The sequence below is a fragment of the Garra rufa genome, chromosome 13 (genome assembly GCF_049309525.1).
Source record: "Garra rufa chromosome 13, GarRuf1.0, whole genome shotgun sequence".
In the NCBI taxonomy this organism is placed as follows: Eukaryota; Metazoa; Chordata; class Actinopteri; order Cypriniformes; family Cyprinidae; genus Garra; species Garra rufa.
In genome coordinates, this window is record NC_133373.1 from 42,877,902 (window position 1) to 42,896,608 (window position 18,707).

Sequence of the window (18,707 nt, forward strand, 5' to 3'; positions counted from 1 at the left end):
ATAAAGTCAGCAATATAGCTGGTTTTATGATGCAGAGGATCCAAAAAAGATCCTCTTAAAGTGCACAATATTTTGCTGGTCGCTGCCTTTTGTTTCTGCATGCAAATGACTTTGATTAAAGCCAAACAAACCTGACAATATTCTAGGGACCCATCTGAGCTCAAATCAATTAGTAAATCAGCTAGTATGAACTATAGGTACATTTTGCACCCTGCACCTTATTCTCCCTGTTTATCGTGTCTACATATACGCAGCAATGACTCTTCACTCTTTTTTTGACTGAATAAATAATGAACAGGGATTTCGGCTTTAGAGGCGAGATGTCTGTATAATTCATTGCATTCGAGCTTCACAAGATGATGGATATGTTGTGTTATCTTTTCCTAAGCATGCCAGAGGTCCGGATTTTCCCCAGGGAGGGAGAGAGATGGCAATAAATATGATAATACTGGAACGCTACAAATATTACTTGCTGCATGCTCCGGTTTATAACGTAAAGCAATAGCGCATGTTGAAATCCATTAGTATGGTGAGAATAGTCAGACAGGGCTATGTAATTATCACTTATTTATTCATGAGACCCATTATGCTGTCTTTAATTAAAAGACATCTATCAATGCTTCTCAGAGCCAGCCTGATAGTATCATAACTCAGGCAGATATCACATATTTCAGGTGCAATGCCAAATAGCAAGTTTACTACTCATAGGAAACACATTTTGATTTATTAAGAAAATATTTTGCTTAACTTTTAAAAATTCATAGACAGGGCTTAGCCTAAACCAGGATTAGGACATAGTTCAATCAAGACATTTAAGTTATGTTTATAAACGTGCGTTAGAAAAAAACATTACTGGTGTGCATCTTGAGACAAAACAAAGGAATTGATATATTCTTTCAGTTTCTTTCAGTTGAAACAGCTCAGGCTTACATTTTAGTCAAGGACTAAGCTTAAGCCATGTCTGTGAAACCGGGAGTTAAAGTATTAACAGTCATTATCTCAGTTTAAAATAAATGTTAAAACTTAATTGACCCTTCACAAAAAACCACCCCCTGGTCTTACTTTTGCTACATCCAACAAGTATGAAAACAAAAAATGGTATGGTATAAAACAAAGTCTCAGCTTTCAAAATTTGTAATTTATTAAGGAATTCAAACAATAAATACCGTTTTGTGGCTCTTCAATTTGTCGTGACAGATCGCTGTAGTGCCTCGGATCATGTGGCACGTTAACCAATCATCTCTTCCTCTTTACTAATTATGCTGCCTTCATGTGATATGGGAAAGATGATGCTTTCCACTTGTGAAGTGGAAATTACCGGTGTGTCGTGTTCAGGTGCTTTTGTTGTCGTAGTGAAGAGAAACATGGCGGACTCGGAATTTGTTCTCACATGCTATTTGGGTAAAAGTTTTAAAACGGTTATAAACTCCCTAATGCATCTGCTGCAGGAAGAAGAGGATGCATCAAAACGCAAACAATAAATGATAGGCTGTAGCCTATATCTTATTGATCATGAATAGTATAGTTTTTTTTAAAGACAATACTAACTAATGGTTCTGTTTTAGCTAGCCTATATAAGTTTTTATATAAGCCTATTTAAGTATATATATTTTATATAGCCTATATAAGTTTTTTTTTTTTTTTACTTTTAACATCATGCAATGTTTACCATTCAGTATAGTTTCGTTGCTGTCCGCCATGTTGAAAGGTCAAAGTTTATCCCATCTCGGCAACTCGGGTATCATAAAAAATTTCGAGCTTTCCAGTGGAAATTACAACGTGAGTGGGTGTTCATGTGCAATTTCGATGTCGGATTTTGGTATTTACCATAATTACGATAGCACATGAAGGCAGCATTATAGCACAAAATAAACAAGAATGAACATCGGAAGGTATCTTGTTTCAACCACAAAAAGACACCAATACACAGCATTTTTCAAGTTCATGTCAATCGAGGTCAATATTCTCTCCCATCTGGTTTGTTTGTCAGAAAAAATGGCAGATTTGGCATTAGGATTGGTTAGAAATAGAAATACAAAGTACTAGAAATACAATGGCTGATGTTATGTTTGTTACATTATAATTACAAATGTACTGTAAATGATGAATGTAAGAGTAAATGACTAAACTCTAATGTGAATAATTATATTTTCTAATGTTAGTAATGTTAGTGACCATGTAAACACACTAATAGATGATATGAAAATATGTAGTTTAATAAACTTTAAATACACAGTTACATTTATAATAAAGCAGATGTTTTCTTAAAAAAAAAACAGATAAATGTTTAAAATGATACCACCTTTTTCATTATTGCGGAAGTCTATGGGTGACACTTCCGGTTCATTAGCTGCTATATGAAAATAAACAGAAGAATAACAATGTGTAGTAAATGGTAAAACTGTTTGCACTACAAACCATGCTCATAATTAAGATTACATTAAAATAATATGGTAAGACTAACCAATTAGCAATATCAAGTAGCAAAATGAGCCGTTTTGAAAAGCTAAAAATAGCTGGACACCGATAAGAACAGAAGCCTGACCCATACAATTTACAATGGCCTCATTAGAAGTCAGAATAACTCGTATTTCAAGGTAAAGAAAACATACATACAGTTGCTTAAAATGGTATTATATCACAAACTGCTTCAGATATGACCAGAAGAGACACACCTCCTTGACACCAGGGACCAGAGGCCAGACACATAAAATTTACAAATGGCCACGTCCGTTAAATCTACTCTCCTGTCTGGTTTGTTCGTCGGACAAAATGGCAGATTCAGCGTTATGATTGGCCAGATCGCCTGTCAATCAAACTCAATTCAGATAAAGCTAGAAATACGAATGAGGATGTTATGTTTAGAATCACAAATGCACTGTAAGTGGTGAATGTAAGAGTAAATGACTAAACTTTAATGTGAATAATTATTTTATAATTTTAGTAACGTTAGTGTAAACACACTAATAGATGATATGGGAAATCTGAAGTTTAATAAACTTCAAATATGCAGTTACACTGATAATAAAGCAGATGTTTTGTTATATGACTACTAAATAAGGCCAACAAACAACATAGAACACATGTAACTTTTAACCCTATGGGTGAGACTTCCGGTTCTTTAGCCATTATATGGAGAAATAACAACCAGAAAAATAACAACGTGCAGTAAACGGTAAAACTGTTTGCACTACAAACCAGTGTGTTCATGATTAAGGGGAGACACTGCAGGCAAAAATGTTTTTTCATGCACCTGTCAAATTTGAGATTTGGGGCTTTTTGGTTTTTCATAAAGTGTTTTTTCAGACTAGTGGAAAGAAAACATACAAAAGACACTCTTAAGTGTTTCTTTTATAGCACTTTATCTATTTGTGTCAACAGATTTCAATTACGATACATATTTTTAAAGGCTGTTTTCTCAAAATGAGTTTTTTTCTCCTACACTGAGCCATAAATCTCCACTTACACACACCAAACTTTGCATTTTTATTCCTGTCTATATCCAGAAGGTTTTTACAGCGGGATTTGTTCATACTTCATTTGCTTGGTTTTATACATTTTATTTCTCAAAAAATGGTAAAAAAAAAAAAAAAAATTGTGTTTCCTGTCTTTTTCTAAATTATGAAGTGACATAATGAGATACCCAAAATCAACCCTTTTGACCCTAATATGTCAAAAAAATTAAACAAGAATTTTGAAACGGACTTCATCCAGTGTTTAGATTTTTGTTCTAGAATTGTATGCAAATTAGCGCATATAATGCCTCATTTGCATATTTAAACTTTGAAATATTACATTTGGAGGACGTAATGAAATCATCTATAATTACACTTGCTGTCCGTTCCTTCATTGAAATGAAAAATGCAAATTACTAACCCTTCTCACGCGTAAACATCGCCACTCCTGGTTTTGGCAGGCTAAAATGGGGCTCTTTCCTTTCTCTGCTTGTGTAGATGATAAATCAAAGCCCCTCTTTTAAAATTCTGCATTTCTGATAAACTCCGACTGCCCCGTACGGTCCCGTTACCACAGCAACTACAGCATCCCAGGTGCAATCCTCATGCTAAAACTCTGAGCACCTGCACCAAACATTAGTTTGCAGTTTCCTCATGACACACGATCCATGAATGCAGTGGGCGTCTTAAGAGTTGCGCAACGTTCTGTCCGATTTCAAAGGAGATTAGAATAAGCAATATTCAGAGAGAATAAGCAATTAATTGAAAGAATAATATTGCACTGTAGACGCTTGCAGTGATTAAATCACTTCTTATTGAGTTGTTGGTATTATATTTTCCTTGTGACTAAATTCACAATATCACTGGATTGAAATGTACCACATAAGACCATGTGACAACTTGCCCCGTTCTATTCTACAGTGTGTTATATAACTCAGAACTAAAACTCATAGACTAGAATGCGATATTGACACAGTTATGACAGCCAACTCTTCAATATCATACATAGGTTATAATGGAAGATCAGAAAAAATAATTAAAGTGGGGGTCTAATTAAGAATTCACTTTAGGCGTGACGTAAGCAACCCACGAACTCACGAGCACGACCCTGCGTGTCCCACAGTCAGCTCAAAACAGACGCAGCCCGCGCTCCGAGCTGCAGCACGCGGAACGGAGCTCCTCTCTGCTGCTTGAGACGGCAAAGAAGACAAAAGCTGTTCCGGATAGCATTAGGAGGAGAAAACATCTGTGCATCATGAAGTTTGCGGCTTTGGTCTGCTTGGTTGTTTTCTTCGCTGCAGGTAAGTGAAACACTATCATGTACATAAAGAATCACTGCATAAATCATTTCAGCACCACGGTCAGCGACAAGGCAGTTTGCTGCGGAACAAACAGGAGATCACGATGGTAATTTTCTTGAAGCGGTTTTTGGACGAGTAAAACGTATGGCTAATTGGTGATGTCGATATGAATAAGGTTTTGCATTGCAATTTGCACAAATATAATTCAAGGCTTTTACTATCCCAGATGGAGAGTCCATACCAGTTGAGCAGAACAGCCGAAGAGAAGACCTGGTATGTTGTAGCTTATATGTCTGTAAGAGAAAAAACCCAATGCATTTATTGTTGCACTCCTTTTGGTTAAAGTACATACTTTGATTTCAGCTCACCCAGTGTTTAGTTCACATCCTTTCGAAGGCGCTGTATAAGACTGATGATACTCCACTGCATCCAGACTGCAAAAACATTCTTACACCAGGTATGTTACTTTGCATTGTTCATACTGTGTTGCTTCATTAGAGAATTCTTCTAGCATAACTCTGTTTGGTCTCACATCTAAATCCATTAAATATATCATTTAGACATAATGTGAGAACAGTCAGACTACATTATCATCACAGTTTCTAAACTCAGTACATCGTGCTTGGTGGATGAGACAGTTACGGGTCAGTGATTTCACTCTGTGGAATAATAGGATGTATTCATGCAGTGTATAAGCAATGGAGTGAAAATGAGTTATGAGTCATTTGCATGTTTTTTTTGCCCTTTTGTATCTTTCCATGAGTTTAGGATCAGGTCATTCCTCGGTTGTGAAAAATGAGGAACAACTGGCTCAAGAGGAGCTTAAAAAACCAAGAGGAGAGTCTAAAGTCAAGGAGGAGGAACTCATTGAAGATCTTCTCAAAGCTAACAAACGTGAGGAGCTGGATGGCGAACGTAGCCAGGAAGAGTTCCCAAGTTTTGTTAAAAGAAAAATCAAAGAACGGCGTGAGGAAATGGATGACGAACGTAGCCAGGAAGAGTTCCCAAGTTTTATGAAAAGAAGAATCCAAGACAAACATGATGAAGTTGATGATGAACGGAGCCAGGAAGAGTTCCCAAGTTTCATTAAAAGAAGAATCCAAGAAAAACGCAATGAATTTGATGATGAACGGAGCCAGGAAGAGTTCCCAAGTTTTATGAAAAGAAGACTCAAGGAAAAGCGTGATGAAGTGGATGATGAACGAAGTCAGGAAGAGTTCCCAAGTTTCTATAAAAGAGGCAACAAGTATAAACGAGAAGATCCTGATGATGAAAGAAGCCAAGAGGAATTTCCCCAGAAGAGACATTTTTCCATTCTTTACAAGCGTGATAATCCTGATGAGGAGCGCAGCCAGGAGGAATTCCCTTTGTATGAATACAAAAGGAGTCATCTTCTGACCAGCAAAGAAAAACGCGAAGAGCCGGACTTTGATAGAAGCCAAGAAGATTTCCCAAGTTACACCCACAAAAGAAACCACGGGGATGGAGAAGAAGAGGACGAGGAGAGCGAGGAAAGAGAGAAGCGCATCTGGAAGCCATCACATAGATACCACCACAAGAAAAAGCACCACAAACGGAGTGAGAATGAGGATTTTGAAGAACCAGACTATGACAGAAGTCAAGAAGACTTCCCAAGCTACAGCCGCAAGAGAAGCCATGGGGATGGTGGGCACTACAAACCAAATGAAGACTTGCTGAATGAGCAACTTAATGAGGACTTAAAGAGGTCTGAAGATTCAGAAGAGGTAGATGAGGATATTGCAAAACGATACTGGAAACCCTCCCATAGATACCACCATAAGAAGCACCACAAACGAGATTCAGCTGAAGAAGATTACGAGGATAGACCTCTGGAAAAAAGGTATGAGGACTCTGAAGAGAGTGAGGAAGTGGAAAAAAGAATCTGGAAGCCCCCACAACGATTTCACTACAAAAAGCAGCACCACAAGCGTGGTGACTCCATAGAGCTTGAAGATGAAGATAAACCAATTTCAGAGAAGACTCACAGTCTTCATGATGCTCTCAAGCGCCATTCACCTGAAAAGGAGGAAGAAGAGGAAATTGCCCATGAGATTAATGAAAAGAGGCATCCCTTAACCAGACAAGAGGAGGAAGACAAGCTAAAGAATGGACACCAGAGTTCGGCTGAAGAAAATCAGGACAGGGAGGCAGCACTGAGGTACCTAACAAAGAAGAAGAATGAGTTAGAGGAACGTCTACTTAACAAAGGCGACGTCTATGAGAAGCGCTCCCCATGGATTTACAGAGGATACTACCATCCATCCTGGTACAAAAGAAGTGACAAGGTGGGTGAAAGTACTGATCAGCACCCCTACCGCAAACTAGAGGACCTCGCAGAGACCCTCCGGTACAAAAGAGGCCTGATTTCTCAGGAGGAGTCACTCGAGGAGGAAAAGGATGTCCCCCAACAGAAGCTTCTCACACCAGAAGAGGTACAGTCTGATTGTTTAATCCTGTTTCAAGTACACCTAGTAAAACCTTGATTACCTGGTTCAGGAATTTTTGATTAGGGTTGGAGCTAAACTCTGCAGGACAGAGCCGTTTGGTGACCCCTGCCGTAAAGGGATCTCTCTGTACCCCTAAAAGGTTCATAGCACTACCTTAAGGGTACATGTTACTACTTAAAGATATTAAGATCTTTAAAGTTACTGCCCCAGTACATCTCCCTATTTTGATTCAACTCATAAACTTGCTTGTGGAGATGCAAAGTCCTGAAAATTGGGTGTGTCAAATAAGAAATATCCAATACATGCACTGTTGGGGATAGTGGGAATGGTTTGGGGACCAATGCACTAGGTCAGGGATAGGCAACGTCAGTCCTGGAGTGCCGCTGTCCTGAAGAGTTAAGCTGGACTAGGTCTTCAAACCTACTTCTGGAGACCCACTGCCTGAACAGCTTATTTCCAACCTGCTACAACACACCTGCCTGTGATTTTCAAGCAATCCTCAGGTGTGTTTGATTATGGCTGGATCTAAACAGTGGGACTCCAGGAGCAGGGTTGAAGACCTCTGCACTAGGTTTCTCAACCTCAGTTTAACAAATGGCCTCACTGAGCCGTAAAGTCTACATGATCTGTTACAAATGGGAATAAAGAGCTTTCACTGACCTATGTCATTTAGGACTAGACAGGGATGCACTGCAAGCAAAGGACGACATCAACACAATCAAGACTTGCTTCATGAAGCTCTTAAAAAAACAAGGCCAGATTTTCCGCTTGAAGTAGCTTTTTTATATCTCGGCTTGCTAGACTTCAACATGGATAGGCTGAGTGACTAAGACGGGACGTGGGTAGATTGTAATTCCTTTCAGTTTTTTAGTACATGCAACTGTAGCTGCACCAAAAAGTAGCAATAACCTTCCAGCATCAATGTCTCTCCGGTGACTACTTAAGCTAAATGTTGTCCTATTACAAGGATATCGGAGTTATCTGATATGCCTGCAAACTAAAAATATTGCATTAACTTAAGCGTGTAGAGGGATGTGCTGAGAGCTTCATTCCTCATCATGACAGGGATATTGTATAACTACAGGTAACTTTTCACTGACTAGAGCATTCATAAAGAAACAACCCAGTTTATGGCTGAGTGCAATGATTGCATACACACAGAAAACAACTCTGGGGATTGATTAAGGCAATCGTTTTTAAGCATCACTTAAAAGTTATGAAGCATAAACACTGCATTTAAATCTTGTTCTTTTCTTTCAGTTAAAAGAACTTGAGAAACTGGCCTCTGCAGATCAACAGATGAAAGAGACAACTTAACCATTCCTAGAATCAGCTGAGACACCATCTTCCTGTGCTGCCCGATTTGATTTTCCATCAGCTTTATGTGTGCTTTCTTCGGCTGCTTTAGATGAATGCATTATTATATGTCGTACCTGATTACAACTGCATTAGACTTTTGTTATTAGTGTAAGTGAGTGTTTAATGTGAGAGTCTGAGAAACAAGAGAGTCTATAAAAGGCAAAACCAAGTTGATAATGTCATGTCAATTATTTCTCTTTTTATTACATTCTAAAATATTCTAAAATAACATAAAATAAAAACAAAATGTCCATGTACTGTTTGACCATTTGACGCATTTAAGAGCATGCTACTTAAAATTGCTGTTGTTCCTTATGGCCTTCAATAGAACCTCTGCATTCTTGATTGTTTGCATTTAATAAAATGTGTAATTATGGGACCAAAGCTGATGAATGTGGTTATTATTTGTGTTTTGAGACTGGAAGCCTTTTGAAAAAAAAATTTAATTAGATAAACATACTTGTGCAATGATGCATTTTGTGAGCAAAACTTGGTCATTCGCCAAGTGCAGAGGATGCCGATAAAGCAGCGCACTTTATTTCCTCCGCATCTTGCTAAAAAAATAAATAAATAAGATTGAGAACATTTCTATAGCTCTTAAATGCAAATCTTAAATGCAAAAACAGTAGTCAACAGACTTTGAATAATAAAGTCGTGCAACTCGTAAAGAGAATAAAGCACTGCCTGAATGTGTGAGTCCAACACTGATTTGGTTTCTTCTCACTTAAATAAGTTAAACTAAACTAATTGCCTAGGCAGAGCTGTCACATGATGAACTAATCTCATCCAGTTTCTGCCTCTTGGCAACAGGCTCCTCCGATTTGTGTGGATTCCTAGCTTTGGCAGCGCCTGAAGCGACTGTGGTTCCGGACAGGAGATACCCTCCACCTCCACTCATGAGCAGCACTGGATGAGTCCGGTTGGGCAACACCTGGAACAATTATAGAAAAGTGAATAAGTCATCAAAGCCTTCTAGGGGTGTGTGGTGTTACCCAAATCTTATTTCAGAGCATGAGTCATCTTATATAATAGCAATTATATCACAATTTTTGCTGGAAATAGAATAAAAAAGGAAATTAAACACATAACCGTGACAATGCAAGTTTTAGCATAGTTTTTTTTGTCAGTAAATAAAATAAAGAATACATTTTTTTTTTTTTTTTTTTAAACCTGATGTACACTACTGTTCAAATGTTTTTTAACACTCACTAAGGCTGCATTCATTTGAAAAATACAGTAAAAACAGTAATATTGTAAAATATTTTTACAATTGAAAACTGAAAAGTTTTTTTTATTTAAAAATATTTTAAAATGTAATTCATTCCTGTGATGAAAAGCTGAATTTTCAGGATTATTACTCCAGTCTTCAGTGTTACATGATCCTTCAGAAATCATTCTAATACAGGGTTTCTGCAGGATTTTCAAATCTTATTTAATGCTTTTTAATGCCCTTTCTAACATTTTTAATCCCATACACAACCAATAACTAACACGCCTGTGTATGAATGCGTGTATATTATAATGCATTTGTTTATGCGGTCTTACAATGAGGCAACAATAAACATATATTACTCTGCTGAACATAATTAGAAATGGATCAGGAGACCGCTTAAAATGTCAGCATTTATTTGCAGATTTCCAAATTTCAAATATCATCAGATTTGAACAGAAAAAAATTCTGAAACTTCAAACTCTTAGAGGCTAAAACTGGCCACTCTTAAAAAGTCTGTGTAACACAATTTTGGACCGGTCAGAAGCAATTACCAAACTGGTTCTGTGTTTATCATACTTTGCGACAGTGAATCAAAGTCATTAATTATACAGGCTATATTCTAGATAAATTGGTGATATTTGTTTCTTCAACAATATCTAAAGTTTTAATGCCCGTATAAAACAATATAATGCTTTTTAATGCCATTTAAGGCCTTAATTTTCGCAAAATCAATTTAATGACTTTTAATGCCCCGCGGAAACCCTGTAATATGCTGCTTTGCTGCTAAAGTAACAATTATTAGGGATGCAGTGAAATAACAATTATTGGCCAAAGCCAAACAAAATTACACACTGGGCTGACGCCTGACTACCGAACACAGTTTTTCCTGTTTTTTCCCTATGTATTTTGCCAATTTTTTTCACCATTGCATAAATTAAATAGCCAATATTTGCTTTTTACAGTTTTGTCTTGCTTTTTAAAGAAAAAAATCTATTACCAAACTATTTAAAAATACTTACTTAACACTGAACATTTTTAACATTCTAGTAGACATTATAACCTATCAACAAAGCACAATTTAACTTAAAATTAATAAGTAAAATTATATTCTTTGGCCATTTTTAAGCCCCCCTTCTTAAATCAGACGTGTTTTTAATGCACAAATAAATGCAGCCTTACTGAGAAAAGGAGAATGTTATAATAAATGTATTAATAGAGCTGTTGTAATGATTGTTACCATTATTTTTCGTGTTACTTTATTTTACAGAACAACAGTAAAATTATTTTGGCGGAAACCCGCAAGAAGAACTCAGTACTACTTTTTGCTGACAGCAGCAGATTTATGAATGATTCTCATCAGGCAGATTTCCCTCGCGCTTTGGACTTTGAAGCCTGGCTAACAAGCTTGTGCAGCGCTGTCAGAGTAAATACAATTTGTGCGTGTATTAGACAACATAACGTTCTGTAGTTTATTTACTAATGGTAAATGGCCATTTTGCAATTTCAGTCATCATACAGTAACCAGCAACAACCACCCTTTCTCTTCTCATGGAAGACATACTAAACAGTCTCGTGCTGTTGGTGCTTGTAATGATTTGTGTCTTTCTCGGACAGTTTTAAATGCTTCCACACTGCCAAAATGTTTGCTGCATTAGTGCACACCTCTATTTGATCGCGTCACGTCATTGTTCAGTATAATTTATCTGGCCTTTTTGCTTATTCGGACGAACATCGAAAGAGCTTTTTTTTTTTTTTGCTATTTTCGGACGTATAATTTTGGTTGCCGAACATTCAGTGCATACCTATCAATTATTAATATCAATAATTAAAATGGCTGTGCTGCCTAATATTTTTGTGGAAATGGTCATTAATGTTTTCAGGATTAATATAAAGTTCAAAGAAACAACATTTGTTTAAAATAAGAAGTCTGTCTTTTAATTCATTAAATGCATCCTTAATACATATAATTATTAATTTCTTTTGAAAAACAAAAAACTTTTGAATTGTAGACTAAATGGAAAATGAAGTAAAGAATTACCTGGTAATGCCTGAGCCAGGAATCTGTTAATCTGAGACTGATTGCTCCTCCTTGTTCCCTGAGTTTTGTGTAGCACTCAATCAGTGGCTGTTCAAAAGAGACCAGACAATAAATATCACAGAAAGCAGTTATTAAAACACTTGACATAAATTGGATATACAAATGTTTTTAAAGGGGCCCTGTTATGCTCTTTTACAAAAGTCTTTTTTTTTGTTTTGGGGTGCACTAGAACACGGTCTCATGCTTGGTGGTTCAAAAAGCGCAGTATTTTTCACATAATTTACATTATTACAATAGCTTTCTCCCCGGGACTGGTACAAATGGCTCGATTAGTTCCAGGTTTGATGAAGGCCCGCCTTCCGAAAAACGAAATGTGTTGTGATTGGTTAGCAGTCCCACTGCGTTGCATTCCCATTGGCGAACAGCTTGGATGGTGTTTCAGTCCTGCCACGCCCCTTCCCAATGTAGCATGTTCCGTGTACAACTGTTAGCGCAAGCTAGATTAAAGTGATTCTTAAATTTTAAATATGGATATTTTTCTTAAAAAAAAACCACACACACACACACACACACACACACACACACACACACACACACACACACACACACACACACACACACACACACACACACACACACACACACACACACACACACACACACACACACACACACACACACACACAGGTTCGCATCTCAAAAACAAACGCTGTAGTCCAAAGGAGCCGTTCGTTGTAGTTCTTGAAAAGGGATTTTTTAAAAAAAAACTAAATATCTCCCATTGGAGTGGACTTTGAGATTTGTAACTTTGTTGATGTTTTTTATGCCCAAACATACACACCACACACTGGCTAAAATTCAAAAAGTAAAAAAGCAAAATAGGACCTCTTTAAAGCAATTGCACTCTATGATTTATGGTACTTTCCAGGCCTTCTGTGAACTTGACAACAACTGGCAAAATCTACTTCACCAGACATTTTGACATATATTGCTAAATAACATGTTTGGCTGCATTGCCTCTTTAACAACACTTGTCAAACCAATCTGTTTTACCTCTCTGTACTGGCAGTAGACTACGAAGGGCCGTGATGGTGCTACGAACTTCAGCAGACCCATTAACACAGGACAGGGGTGGAAGCGACTAGCGATCACCAACCTGAAACAAACATTTCAAGCAGTTTCCTCATATTAATTAGATAAATTGCTGGAAGACTGCATATACATCTTAAAAATCAACACAAAATATAATATGACAAGACTAATCAATACACCACTAACATTAACAGAAATCATATACAAAATGCACACTTAATCATGTTACGAACTACCAAGAGATTTGATGTTTATGAGTTTTAAATGCATTTAGGGCTGGACAATAGAGTTAAATAATCATTTATCTATATAAAAAGCACATTCATTACTGATTTTATTATTTTTTGACAACAAACCATACCCATCTGCATTTCTGCCCTCTAACAAAGCGGCAGCTGAAGCTAACTTCTTCCTCTTCTCCTCCATCTTCACCTTTTTCTCTTGAGCCTGTAAGATTAGAAAGACCAAATATATTAAATGTGTGTAAAATTTTAGAAACACTTTTAAAAGACTGTTTTTCCACCCCGAGTAGTGAAATTATCCTACTAACAATGTTCAGCAGTCTATATACAGGGATCACACAAGAAGTCTGTTTTTGCTTGTTTTGTTTTCTTCACACATCTCCTTTCACACATTTCACCTCAAGCTGCTCTTCTTTTAAACTTTTTGTCTCCTTGGCAACTAAGTAGGCTTTTGAAAACACTCAAAAGGGCAAAATGTTACTAAGGGGCAGTAGTAATTTGGGTACAACATAAAGAAATTAATAATATTAATAATAATAAAATCTTATTTGAATTTAATTTGTTTTTGTTTGTTAATGTGTTTGTAAAAATACCTTTTTTAATATCACATTAATATTTAATAAATATAAAAGTTTTTTTTTTTTCAGGATTCTTTGATGAATAGAAAGATCCGAAGCATTTATCTAAAATAAAAAGCTTTTGTAACATTATACACTATAACATTCAAAAGCTTGGAATCTGTATATTTTTAAGTCAGCGTATATATATTTCTTTATTTATTATTTTTTTTTAGGAAAGAAATTGAAGAAATTAAATATTTTATTTAGCAAGGATGCTACAATGATTTCTGAAGGATCATGTGACTGGCGTAATGATGCTAAAATTCAGCTTAGAAATCACTGAAAAAAATACATTTTAAAATATATTAAAATAGAAAACAGTTATTTTTAATAGTAAAAACATTTACAATTTTTATATAGTTTTTGCTGTACTTAGAATGCAAATGAATGCAGGCTTCTTTAAAAACTAAAAATCTTACTGTCAAAAACATCTGACTGGTAGTTTATATTTATTTATTATGATTTAAATGACATTTATATTTTAAAGTTAAAAGTTTTGGGCTTCGATCATATACAGTCCAGTTTTAAATAGTTTGTGCTTTATTAGCCTTTTGTTTAAATATTTTTTACAAATTTTACAATTTTTAATTTCAAAATGTAAAGTTTTGGTCTTTGACTAAATATAATAAATTGGTGATTGTGTGTTTATATGGCTTTTGTTTAAATAATCATATAATGTTTTTTAGTAATCATTAATATTTTGAATGATTTAAATTACATTAATATTCTTTAAAACTGAGTTTTAAACAGATTTGCACTTACACTGTAAAAAGTTTTCACCACTTTCAACTTAAAAACTTAAGTTCATCAGCTGCCTTAAAAATTCTAAGTTAAATCAACTTCAAAGTCATTTTAACTCATTTTATTGTTGTGAGTTGAAATGACTTGTAGTTTTAAGTTGATTTAACTTAAAATTAAGGCAGCCGCTAAACTTAAGTTTTTAAGTTGAAACTGGGGAAAACTTTTTACAGTGTACAAACAACAAAAGCAAAAGCAGCAAAGATTTATGATGAAGGCATGGAAAAGGTCTCCAAGACAGTTTCCATGATGTTTCTTCCTGATGTATGTTATGTTTTTTTCCTCCCCCTCATTTTTTAACAATAATCATAATAAAAAATAAAAAAAAACTCTGTAACATAAAGTGGTTCCAGAAACACCCAACCATGATGCGATACATGCATGTAAATGTCAATGGAAAAATCATACCCTCTGTTCTCGCAGTTTTTCTCTCTCTGCTCTCTTAATTTCTTCTTGTGGGTCGATGCTGACCTCCACACTCTGAGGTTCTGAATTCTTCTCCTCGGATACACCTGAGGTTTCCTGAGCAGACTCGGATCGTCCATTCCCGCTGCCATTGGCCTGAGAGTCTGCGTCCTTCTCTGACAGATCCAGGGTTCCCGCTAGCAGAGCGTTAACTTTGCATAAAGGGAAATCATGGAGCGTCTCATGAAAGTGTGACGGGAAGCCAAAGCTTTCCATGCCGGCTCTTGTTGGGCCTCCACCGGGATACATTTGAATCACTGAGCCAAAACCTGACAAATGGAAACATCTGAATCATCATCAGGATCAACAGTTGATGGTCCCCAATATCTTCCATAGTATCTTTTGTCATACTATGCAAGCCACCAACTGTTTGGTTACCCATATTCTTCAAAATAGCTTACGTTCAACAGAAGAAAGAAACTCATACCGGTGAGTAAATGATTTTTGCATGATCTATTCTTTAAAGAGAAGTGTAATTACCTCCCATTCTCTCCATCACTGAACCCAACACAAGTCCAGCGCAGGTCTCAAAAACAATGATTTTACTGCCGGCGTGGATGTTTCCCAGAGTCAATATCTGAGCCAATGTGTCATACCGCAGGTGACTAAAAAAAATTAAAAAAAAATAAAAAATTACAATATAGTATAAATTTATATTTCCAAATGTACTAGAACAGAGTTTTCCAAACTACGAAATCATAAAAATGCAAAATAAATGATTAAAACACAATTCTTTTTCCAAAAATAATTACATATTTTGTTCATTTGCATGTGATTTTGCAGTGTTGTTAATGCTATCGAAAACTATTAACATTTTTTTTAATTAATGAAAAAAATGTAAATAAAACAACTAAGTTGAAGTACTAAAATAAATATAAAACTGCAGAACAGTGACAATGCATTTTAAAAGTACATTTTTAGGTTAAAGGGGTTCAATGACAAAAAGTCTGGAAATCCCTGTACTAATATGTGACCCTGGACCACAAAACCAGTCTTAAGTCGCTGGGGTATATTTGTAGCAATAGCCAAAAATACATTGCATGGGTCAAAATTTTTTATTTTTCTTTTATGCCAAAAATCATTAAGAAATTAAGTAAAGTTCATGTTCCATGAAGATTTTTTGTAAAATTCCTTCTGTAAACATATCAAAATGTAATTTTTGATTTGTAATATGCATTGTTAAGAACCTAATTTGGACAACTTTAAAGGTGATTTTCTCAGTCTTTTTGATTTTTTTGCATCCTCAGATTTCTGATTTCAAATAGATGTATCTCAGCCAAATATTGTCCTATCCTAACAAACCATACATCAATAGAAAGCTTATTTATTGAGCTTTCATATGATGTATAAATCTCAGTTTTGTCAAATTTAACCTTATGACTGGTTTTGTGGTCCAGGGTCACACATACATACATATATATATATATATATATATATATATATATCTCTGAACTATTTCTATAAGAATATTCCTATCACATACCATATTTTTCCTGGTTCTCTGCCGTGGTACATCATGGCAAGGAGTCGAGTGGAGGGCTTCAGGATTTTAATGTCACTTTCATATCTGCATACATAAAAGCAAAGCACTTATTAATAGTTATATTTTTATGTGATTGATAAAATATGAAATAAAAACGGTTTGAACTCACTTTTTCTTTTTCTTCTTGATGTATTTCTCTTGAGCAAATTCAGTTTTGTCCTTGAATGTTGTACTGTTGTCTATGAGCTGCTGAACAATCTCCTTAAACACACATGAAAGAACGTGTGTCAAATTTATTTGTAACCACATATGAATACTTAAAAAAACAAAAAAATTTTTCCAGTATTACTTCCATTCCTCCTCCTTTCTTTTTGTTGCATTTTAATAAGAGAAGCTTATCTGGGTTGTAAGACTGGACAATATTTTTGGACTTTACAATATTTGACCAGTGATTAATTAAATGGTAAAAATCCCATAGACTTGCATATTGAAGGACTGACTTAAAGGATAACTATTGCCAAAATGCAACCTGGGCTGTTTTTTTTTTTTTTTACTGTAAACGAGACAAACTTATATCTATATTGCCATTTTGGCAATAGTTATCCTTTAAGTCAAATTTGAAGACCAGAAAATACTAAATTGATTGCATAACTGCATCGGTTAACATGCATCGCTAGAAAACTTAACTTAAGTACATACCTGGCCCTTTAACCCTTGCTCTTTCAGTGTTTCAATATCATCTCTGGTCAGTTTCTGAGATCTGCCATCATCCACTATATGTCTGTTATCCTGGCCTGCTTCCTTAGAATCTGTGACAGGAGAAAAGATAAGCATATTTAAATAATTAAATTAAATAAATCAACAGATAACAACACAAATCCACAGCACCATTACCCATAGAGTCTCCTGCGCGTTTTGTTGCCTTGAGTTTGAGTGAGCCGCCGGCTTCAATTTCAAACATGGTCCCATACAGCTGCCCGACTGCTTTGTCCAAGAAGAACCACTGCTTCTCAAAGATCACTTTCCTGAGACATCAAATACACAGAAAGCACTTAACGGGAGCAAAGTGTGAATATTAAACTCCATTTTATGTTTTGTCATTAGTCTTTACATTAGGGTCATTCCGTGTCAAATCAACCAAATTTCAAAAACTACCCCGGCTCAAATTTTTGATTTTGCTAATATTTATTCTGAGGAAAGATGGACATGTATAGTGATGAAAGCCAAGATATTAAATGTCATGGATGAATATTTACTGAGTAACCCACTATTTTGTAGAGGGAGGTCAAAATGGCAATTTTCACCTTAGATTTAGAGTCAAGTTACAGGGGGGTAAAAATGACTTCAGAAAGATTGCAGCATCATTATTTTATTTTTTATTTTTTTTACACAGGGATTGGCAGTTATATTAGTAAAATATGTTCCCTAATATGTTCTATGCAATTGTTTTGATAGAGGGAAACAAGATACAACTCTAATTTCAACATTATTTCTTCTTTAGACATTGAAAATGGGTAACATTCAACTAAATTAAGCCTCATCGAGATCCTCAGGGAATGAATGACGTAAGGCCTTGAAAATTGATATTCCAAAAGAAAAGTTTAACAACTAGAATCTAATCATATTGTAATATCTTTAATACTTCTTGAGTTACAGGCACGCAAACTTGAAAAAAAAAAGAATATTTATGGCACTCAGACTGGTATGTTCAAAGCAGTTGTCTTGACAGAAAGAAACAAGATACATCTCCAGTTTTAACATTATTTGTTCCTCAGACATTCCATTTTAACATCAAAGTAGTATCGTTTTTTTAAACTGACCTACATTTGGTTTTTGACCACTGAAATAAGCCATTTTGAAGTTCCAATATCTCTGGAACCGAACCTCACAGGGCATTAAAAATAAAGATGCCAAAAGTTTGTTACAGATCTGGCCATTTAAAATGCGCGCGGGAAGTAAAGTGGTCTCGCGTGACGCCGGTGTATTCCAAGGGAACACGGAAAATACAATGACATAGGAAAGACATGATCAGTAGGGGGCAGTCATGTAAAGCACGAACTGAAGCGGCAGCAAACATCGCTCTAAGCCCGAATGACTCGTTTGTACGGTGACCTGGAGAGGACATCTTCTTCGGACATTATTCGTTTATATTCGTTAATTTTCCTATCATTTC

The 18,707-nt window shown here is 35.7% G+C and overlaps 2 protein-coding genes across 2 annotated transcripts; one reads left to right on the forward strand and one right to left on the reverse strand.

The window, feature by feature from the left end:
- The first annotated feature begins 4,499 nt into the window (after positions 1 to 4,499).
- On the forward strand, positions 4,500 to 8,967 carry chgb (chromogranin B). The gene is made up of 5 exons (XM_073853185.1): positions 4,500 to 4,756; positions 4,983 to 5,029; positions 5,120 to 5,213; positions 5,525 to 7,209; positions 8,485 to 8,967. Exons 1-5 carry the CDS (start codon positions 4,711 to 4,713, stop codon positions 8,539 to 8,541), a joined length of 1,929 nt encoding a protein of 642 aa, XP_073709286.1. The 5' UTR covers positions 4,500 to 4,710; the 3' UTR covers positions 8,542 to 8,967.
- trmt6 (tRNA methyltransferase 6 non-catalytic subunit) lies at positions 8,763 to 17,558 on the reverse strand. Its single transcript, XM_073817041.1, has 10 exons — positions 17,429 to 17,558; positions 17,234 to 17,343; positions 16,704 to 16,795; positions 16,535 to 16,618; positions 15,532 to 15,656; positions 14,995 to 15,320; positions 13,288 to 13,373; positions 12,888 to 12,990; positions 11,835 to 11,921; positions 8,763 to 9,514 (listed from the first exon to the last, which is right to left on the reverse strand). Exons 1-10 carry the CDS (start codon positions 17,493 to 17,495, stop codon positions 9,335 to 9,337), a joined length of 1,260 nt encoding a protein of 419 aa, XP_073673142.1. The 5' UTR covers positions 17,496 to 17,558; the 3' UTR covers positions 8,763 to 9,334.
- Positions 17,559 to 18,707: the final 1,149 nt, after the last annotated feature.

Excerpts from the sequence above, each read along its gene's own strand:
- chgb (XM_073853185.1), top strand. The coding sequence starts at position 4,711 with ATGAAGTTTGCGGCTTTGGTCTGCTTGGTTGTTTTCTTCGCTGCAG. Across the intron at positions 4,757-4,982 it reads GGTTGTTTTCTTCGCTGCAG|ATGGAGAGTCCATACCAGTT; the intron begins GTAAGTGAAACA and ends TTACTATCCCAG. Across the intron at positions 5,214-5,524 it reads CAAAAACATTCTTACACCAG|GATCAGGTCATTCCTCGGTT; the intron begins GTATGTTACTTT and ends CCATGAGTTTAG.
- trmt6 (XM_073817041.1), bottom strand. The coding sequence starts at position 17,495 with ATGTTTGAAATTGAAGCCGGCGGCTCACTCAAACTCAAGGCAACAAAA. Across the intron at positions 17,344-17,428 it reads ACGCGCAGGAGACTCTATGG|ATTCTAAGGAAGCAGGCCAG; the intron begins GTAATGGTGCTG and ends CTCCTGTCACAG. Across the intron at positions 15,321-15,531 it reads AGTGATGGAGAGAATGGGAG|GTTTTGGCTCAGTGATTCAA; the intron begins GTAATTACACTT and ends TCCATTTGTCAG.